The 8,190-nt window shown below is 52.2% G+C and overlaps 1 protein-coding gene across 1 annotated transcript in view; it reads left to right on the top strand.

The window, feature by feature from the left end:
- The first annotated feature begins 1,460 nt into the window (after positions 1-1,460).
- LOC121038524 (keratin, type II cytoskeletal 2 epidermal) overlaps positions 1,461-8,190 on the top strand; it is a 7,404-nt gene continuing 674 nt past the window's right edge. The window contains exons 1-9 of the mRNA XM_040488029.1: positions 1,461-2,149; positions 3,141-3,355; positions 3,702-3,762; positions 4,002-4,097; positions 4,770-4,934; positions 5,472-5,597; positions 6,410-6,630; positions 7,842-7,876; positions 7,971-8,190. The exon at positions 7,971-8,190 is cut by the window's right edge and continues 674 nt beyond it. Of these exons, the coding sequence (XP_040343963.1) occupies positions 1,535-2,149; positions 3,141-3,355; positions 3,702-3,762; positions 4,002-4,097; positions 4,770-4,934; positions 5,472-5,597; positions 6,410-6,630; positions 7,842-7,876; positions 7,971-8,190 (1,754 nt within the window). The 5' untranslated portion in view covers positions 1,461-1,534. The remainder of the gene's footprint in view (positions 2,150-3,140; positions 3,356-3,701; positions 3,763-4,001; positions 4,098-4,769; positions 4,935-5,471; positions 5,598-6,409; positions 6,631-7,841; positions 7,877-7,970) is intronic.

The following is an 8,190-nucleotide window of genomic DNA, read 5'->3' on the forward strand; positions in this document are numbered from 1 at the left end:
TTAGAGATTTGGGTGGAGGGGATGTGAGAAGGGAAATTACATTTCTGGAGTTTCTGCTATTAACTAGGAACTGTGTTTAGCACATGTGTATGTGACCTGTTCTGTTTTTAGAACAAATAGTTCTCTTTATAAATGAGGAAACCGAGGCTTGAGGATTATGAATCATCCGGCGTTACTTAACTAAAATACAATGAAACTGAGACTTAAACTCAAAATTTATGTTCGGACCTGGGAAATCCTAGTTCTCTGACTCATGGGGCTTATGCGGAACGCATCGTCTTAGCACAAGATAAGAGGAGATACCTTTGCTTCATACAAAACAATAGTGATACCTAACCTTTGTGTCCTGTCATGATCTTCAAAACACTTGGGGTGACTTTTCCATTTTCTAGCTAAGAGTACAGAGCCTCAACATTTAATTCAAAGTCACAGAGCCAGGAAATCACAAACTGGGACTCAAACCCAGATGGACGTTCGATTCCAGTACTCACAGTGTCCGGCCACACACGCCAAGGAAGGACTATGATTGAGTTTAGGAGTGGATGCTCTGTGCATTTGGTGGCTCAATGGGTTTTCTGATATTCATCCGTCCCTGGTGCTCATTGTGGAGTTGGACTTCCTGACTGGTTAGCAGAATCACTTGACGATATGTGATCACTGACTGGTTAAATCAAAATACACTTGGACCTTGGAGTTATGTAAAGCTTTTGATTGCAACCTTTTGTTGGGTGCCCAGAGTCAGACCCAGGAAAAGAGACACTTTCTGTAAGCCCCTCAACTTCTGGGTTTTCATGTCGAAAGATGACAGAGTTGATGGCCATGAGGACTTCTGGTTACAGGAAAGAAAAGTGTCCTCTCCTCAATGACTGGCTATTGTGCATTCCTGGCATGGCATGGGAAAGAGTCAAAACAACAACTCTTTTGACACACCCTTGGCTGACTTCTTTCTATGAGAGTATGTATAGTTCTTCGCGTTACATTCGTACTCTACAAAAGCACTGGTTGAAACTCTTCCTGGAGCAGAGGGAAAAGCGAGGACTCGAAGGCTGCTATTGAGGGGCCCCTTCGGTCTCTAAATCTGTCACCTCTTTCATCAGCCTCACTGGGTGGCAAGCCTGCACAGGCCCAGTGGCAGTTGCCCTCCCTTGGGTTGGTCCAGAGCAGGGAACAGCATTCTGCAGAAGGTCTCTTTTCAGATTGAGAAACCCACATCCTGATCTCCTCTTTTGATGATTTCACAAAAATCGAATTGCATGACAGATGCCCAGATAAACAGGAGAAGTTTGCAGTCGAAGCAAGTTTTGGGATGGAGCTGATTAGTAGATTTTTAATGGCTATTAGCTTGATAATAGTAACCAGGCGTAGCTTCCAGGCCACAGACCAAACCTGTGCATCAGTCTGCCCACGCCCATGCACATCAATACCTCATTGGCAGGTATAAAAGGGGGCCCTGACAGTCTCCCAGTAGCAGAGCGGAGTCTCCAGCCTTAACTCGTCTGGGAACCTTCACTTTCCCTCACTGGGCTAAGGCACCATGAGTTGTCAGATCTCGTGCAAATCTCGAAGAGGAGGAGGAGGTGGAGGAAGATTCCGGGGCTTCAGCAGTGGCTCAGCCGTGGTCTCCGGTGGGAGCCGGAGATCGGCCACTAGCTTCTCCTGCTTGAGCCGCCATGGCGGTGGCGGAGGGGGCTTCGGTGGAGGCGGCTTTGGCAGTCGGAGCCTTGTTGGTCTTGGAGGCACCAAGAGCATCTCCATTAGTGTGGCTGGAGGAGGTGGAAGCTTCGGCTCCGGTGGTGGATTTGGTGGCAGAGGAGGTGGCTTTGGAGGCGGCAGCGGCTTTGGAGGCGGCGGTGGCTTTGGTGGCGGCAGTGGCTTTGGTGGAGGCAGCGGCTTTGGAGGCGGCGGTTTCGGTGGAGGCGGCTTCGGCGGCGGCCGCTTTGGAGGTGGCGGTGGCTTTGGAGGTTTTGGGGGTCCTGGTGGCATGGGGCCTGGAGGATTCCCTGGTGGAGGCATCCACGAAGTCTCTGTCAACCAGAGCCTCCTGCAGCCTCTCAACGTGAAAGTTGACCCAGAGATCCAGAATGTGAAGTCTCGGGAGCGGGAGCAGATCAAAACTCTCAACAACAAATTTGCCTCTTTCATTGACAAGGTGAGTCATGAGAAGCTGGCTCTCTCTTGATGCTCAGGATGCCCTACTTCCACTTCTACCTGACGAGCCAACGGCACAGATTCATTTCTTCCAGGAGCCATTGGTGTAGTCAAATAGCCTGGTGTATTTCCCAAATGGGCGACGTGTGGGCTTCATGGGCCACATCTTCTGAGACAGTCTGCAGTTAGGAATTATTTACATCCTTGGCTTTACGGCTTCAGCCCAAATAAGTAATATTTATGGAAAATTCTGAAAATCGCGGAAACACTGATAGAGGCCAGTAAAATGGACTGAGAAGTTCAGGCCACGTGCCAGCCGATTTTGGAAGGAAGTGGTAAGACGTCTTCTGAGACAGTCTTTCCTTCCCGAAAAGCTATTAGTCCACTATGTTCTGGGAAGCTGCACCCGAAACATCTGTTTGGGGATGAAAGAGATTCCTGCCTTTAAGAGAAGCATTCTCAGTTTTGTGACCCAGAAAGTCTTTATTGGTGTCACTTTTGAGCATTACAGGGTTTTGCCCTATTTCAAGGCAGATGAACTTGCCTAAGAAATTTATGAGGCTTGTAAAAATCAGACCGAGGAGCCCTGCCCTCCGGTGCTCTCACACTCAGCACCTTTAGGATCAGTGCCAGGGGATGCCTATTTTTGGTTTGCCCAGGACCTTATGGGACTTTTGCCGGAAATTCAACTAGGATGAGAGAGAGAAATGGCCTGGAGTCTTGGGAGCAGCCACAAACAAAACAGTGGGCGGTGAAGTAGGAAAAAGAGTTCTCTGCGTGGAAAGTGCCAGCCATAACATTAGGAGTCTGTAGAACCTTCCAAGTGTGGAGGCAGGGAGCTCAAGCCGGATCCAGCATCCGGCCAGTGAGCACAAAGCTGTGGAAACCTCTCTAAGTCCCAAAGCAGGATCAGAACGGACTCCGGCAAGTGTGGCCCGCTGGGGGGAAGGGTGATCCGGAGCTCATGTGCTCTCCTTCTGGTCACCCTGTAGGTGCGGTTCCTGGAGCAGCAGAACCAGGTACTGCAGACCAAATGGGAGCTGCTACAGCAAATGGACGTCAGCACCCGCACCACCAACCTGGAGCCCATCTTTCAAATGTACATTGCCAAACTGAAGAAATATGTGGATACGCTCTCTGCAGAGAGAACATCACAAGATTCAGAGCTGAACAACATGCAGGATCTTGTTGAGGATTTTAAGAAGAAGTAGGTGGCAAACCCCGAATGGAGATCAATATTGATCATAGCTGTCCAGTCATCCCCCAGGAGGCCACGCCTCTCCCCACTGCATCGGTGGGGTCGATTCGTGTGTCGATCGTTTGTGAGGAAGACATGTAGGGCTTTAGAGATCGTGACCTTTCCCCCATGTTTGCAAGTTAATTTGTAGAAGAGCACCCTTATTTGGGACATCATAGTTACAATTTAGATCGTTAAAAGAGTGTTTAATATTCTCAGAGAATGGAGAATTCAGGGTGGGTCCAGTCGGAAAAGAGAAAGAGAAAAGTAAACAAGCTGGAACTAATCTAACAGCCGTGTCCCCGGGTCCCCACAGGTACGAGGATGAAATCAACAAGCGCACAGCTGCTGAGAATGATTTTGTGACACTTAAAAAGGTGAGCCAGAGCATGTCATGGCTGGGTGGGAATGAGGGGGCTTCGGAAGCCCGCTGGGTCCGAGCAGACAGGCTGGAGAACAAATGAGCTCACGTGGAGACAAGACTCATCTGAGGTGCCTGGGATGTGGGAGAGCAGTTAGCAGGGACTGGGTAGAAGAGAGGGTCAGAGAGAGGGCGTGGGGCCCGCACACTGAGCAGTGCATGAGTTTCACCGGAGGCCCCTCACATTTTCTGCAGGATGTGGACAATGTCTACATGACCAAGGTGGAGCTGCAGGCCAAGACAGATGTGCTGAATCAGGAGCTCGAGTTCATGAAATTCCTTTTTGATGCGGTAAGGAGGCTGCTCCTGGAGACACCCTGGCTTCCCACCCTTCCCACCAAGGAAGCCCTTCCCAATTTGTGAAAAGGTGGGATGAGTGGGGTCTGTGGACTGGCTGACTTCAACCTGCCATCATTGCAAGCCACTAAGGGGGTTTCGGTGACGTAGGTCTTGGAAGAGAGGAGCTTTCTCCTCTGATGTCACAAGAAGTAAGGCTCAGGAAACAGAGGACAACTTCCCTCACTCCATTCCTCAAGTGTCCAGCTCCCCTTAGGAAGAGATCTATCCTGTCCCCATCCCTACGTCTAATGTACTTCAGAGATCAAAATGCAGCAGACCTTCCCTCCCTGCCCAGGTGCACACATAGCTTCTGAAACAGGAAGTAAAATTTAAGACATTTATCATCCACAGGCTTCCTTCTGGGGGCATCAAACTTATCAAAATTGCGTAAGTGATCAAAGCTATAAACTAGGAGGCTCACAAATGCCGACTCCCATAATTCTCAGGTCACCCTCGGCAGAAGCTTGGGATTGGTGTTTACGTTTGCTTTAATCTCACCCAGTGTGTCCCACCCAGCTTAGTCTGAGAACCCATATGTCCTCAACACCGGGGAGGGGAATGTCTCCTCACCGCCTTTGGCTGTGGGCAGGGAAGCCATGGCCAGACCCCCCCCGTGTGTTGCAGGAGCTGTCCCAGATGCAGCAGAGTATCACCGACACCAGCGTTGTCCTGTCCATGGACAACAACCGCAGCCTGGACCTGGACAGCATCATCTCCGAGGTCCGTGCCCAGTATGAGGAGATCGCCCAGAAGAGCAAGGCAGAGGCCGAGGCCCTGTACCACAGCAAGGCAAGTGCAAGGACAGCACAGAGAGCCTCAGCTCTGTCTAACAAGCTGGGCTTCACCCCGGCCGGAACGTGTCCCGTGAGATTGCTGGTGCTTTTGTCTTTTTTTTTTTTTTTTCAACGTTTTTATTTATTTTTGGGACAGAGAGAGACAGAGCATGAACGGGGGAGGGGCAGAGACAGAGGGAGACACAGAATCGGAAACAGGCTCCAGGCTCCGAGCCATCAGCCCAGAGCCCGACGCGGGGCTCGAACTCACGGACCGCGAGATCGTGACCTGGCTGAAGTCGGACGCTTAACCGACTGCGCCACCCAGGCGCCCCAACTGGTGCTTTTGTCTAATGGAAGTTGGGCATCATTCCCAAGCAAGTGTCCATCGTGCCTCAACTGCCCTCAACTGACAATGGCACCAAGTCCTTGAGGGGACGTGAGACGGTCCCCCACCTCCCACAAATGCAGCTTGGTTGACCCAGCCTGCATCAGACTTACCTTGGCTTGGGCCAAGCTTCCTCCACACTGCCACTGCCCTCTTCCCGTACAGTACGAGGAGCTCCAGATTACTGCAGGGAAACACGGAGACAGCCTGAAGGAGGTCAAGATGGAGATCAGTGAGCTGAACCGCATGATCCAGAGGCTGCAAGGGGAGATCGCCCATGTGAAGAAGCAGGTGGGCGTGACCCCCAAGGCTGTGCGGCTCTGGGGGTCAAGTGAGGTTCGGGTGGGTGGGAGGTTGTGTACGGGTTGAGTGTGTGCGACTGCGTGTGTGTGAGAGAGAGGAGAAACTGAGGAATTCGGATCTAGCACATGTCGATCCCAACCACCTTGAGTGTAACAAAATTTAAGGCTTATCACATTTTTTACGGTGGTATAAGAGACATTCCAAAGTGAGGATTAGTGCAGGGAAAGAATTGTGCTACCTTTTGGATTGCTTCCATGAGCGGAAGGGAGTGATAATAAATAAGGCAAGAAGTCATCTGGCCGGTGGCAGGGGGGGTGGGGGTGGCAGACAGAGCCTGCCCTCCGTGCTTGGCACTGTCCTGAAACACCAGTGGCGGTGCGGTGGTGGGGCAGCAGCCGTGGCAGGGAGCTGGCCGGGGGATGGATGGTGGCTTGGGAGAGATAATGTGGGGCAGAGAATGGACTCCAGAGGCAGCAGGGGTTCTGTGAAGTTGTCCACATGGGATGTTTTCATTTGCGACTATAGACTGGGACAGTGCCTCTGGCCCTGTGCTGTGAAGTAAGGGTCATTATGGGCAACGCATCAGGGTCCGGCCAGAGGCAGCTGGAAGGCGATGCCCCAGAGAGAGCAGCAAGTCTCAGCATCCTTGTTTGCGACTTGCGTCAACTCCAGGGGGACCCAACACTTCCGGGGCCAGGGAGTCTGGCTTCTCACACCCTAAACACATCTGCTCCCCTCCCCCTCTGCCAGGCAGACTCAGCTCTCCAGACTAACAGAAACCTTTTCTCCTTCTCCCCCAGTGTAAGAGTGTGCAAGAAGCCATTGCAGATGCAGAGCAGAAAGGAGAGCATGCCCTCAAAGATGCTCAGGGCAAGCTCTCTGACCTTGAGGACGCCCTGCAGCAGGCCAAGGAGGACCTGGCCCGGCTGCTGAAGGACTACCAGGAGCTGATGAACGTGAAGCTGGCCCTGGACGTGGAGATCGCCACCTACCGCAAGCTGCTGGAGGGCGAGGAGTGCAGGTGGGGACACTCGGGAAGCAGGAGGGTCACGTGGTCCACCCTCCCCTCTCTCCTGGAACCGGGGCTGGAGGCAAAGGCAGGGAAAGCAGGGGTGGGGCAGGACCTCTGACAGGTGAGAGCTGATGTCACCACATTCCCCAAGCAGCCATTCAGGACCCAAAGCATTAACGTACAGTTGTAGATTTATCAATATGGCATGACTAACAAGTCAGATTAAATTACACCCAGTTAAGTGAAATTAAATCAAAGTAGATTAAGCAGTACATTAATCTTGGTCTTTTCTGAAAGAGAAACTAAAATGCTGTGAAATCACGTTGGTCCTAGAGAGTACGAGACATTGGTTTACGGGTCTGCTGGGTGGATGGCCTTGTCTGCCTCCACCTTGCGACCCAGAACAGGGGGATCACGTGTTGGACCATGCTGACTGGCTGACAGCTCCCCTGCAGCAGGTGCCAGACCCGATTCTTTGCAGATTTCTGGAGTGACAGACTGAACCCTTTGCTAACCCCGCCAAAGGGAACTTTTCTTCCTCTGTTTGACGACGCTGTCTGAGCCCTCTGTCAGTGTCACCAGCATCCCCAGTGGTTTTACTTGGCTGAAGCAGCTGGAAGGGGACAAGCTACCCCAGGCCAGCAGCAAGCCAGTATGTGGGGAAGGAGCCGCTCTGCTCAGGGTGTTGCTCTGGACTTGTCTTCGAGGCCATGCCCTGCAAGAAGAAGCGGGACAGATTTCAGACGAAGCAGAGGAGGGCGGGGCAGGAGGGGAGAATAGGTAGGCTGTACAGGGTTACAGTTCTTTCCCAGTTGAATGTTCACAGTGCAGCCTTGTTTCAAAATTTCTGGCGTGGTTGGGATTCTGAATAGCGGACTCCCTCAGATGGATTTAAATACAAACACGGGTTGCAAATCAGAAGGGAATTTGCTTTCTTTAAAAAAATTCTTTTTTAATATTTGTTTATTTTTGAGACACACACACACACACACACACACACACACACACACACAGAGCGTGAGTGAGGGAAAGGCAGAGAGAGAGGGAGGCTCAGAATCAGAAGCGGGCTCCAGGCTCCGAGCTGTTAGCACAGAGCCCGACACGGGGCTCGAACTCACGAACCATGAGATCATGACCTGAGCCGAAGTCGGACGCTTCACGGACTGAGCCACCCAGAACCCAAGGGCTCTGCCATAAGCTATTTTCTCTCTTTCTGACAGGATGTCTGGAGACCTCAGTAGCAACGTGACTGTGTGTAAGTAGTGGGGGTGTTCCTGCCCTGTGGGTGGTGTGTCGGGAGGATGCCGAGGCACTCAGACTCTCCACGGGGATGCCATCTCTCCCCACAGCTGTGACAAGCAGCACCGTGTCTTCAAGCATGACATCTAGGGCCGGCTTTGGCTCTGGAGGCAGAGGATCCGGTTCTAGAGGAGGAGGATACAGCTCTGGAAGTGGCAGTTACAGCTCTGGAGGCAGAGGATCAAGCTCCCGAGGGGGCAGTGGAGGGGGCAGTGGAGGGGGGTATGGCTCTGGAGGGGGCTCCAGAGGCGGATCCAGCTCTGGAGGGGG

Source organism: Herpailurus yagouaroundi, unplaced genomic scaffold (assembly GCF_014898765.1).
Source record: "Herpailurus yagouaroundi ecotype Mexico unplaced genomic scaffold, PumYag 166, whole genome shotgun sequence".
Classification (NCBI taxonomy): Eukaryota; Metazoa; Chordata; class Mammalia; order Carnivora; family Felidae; genus Herpailurus; species Herpailurus yagouaroundi.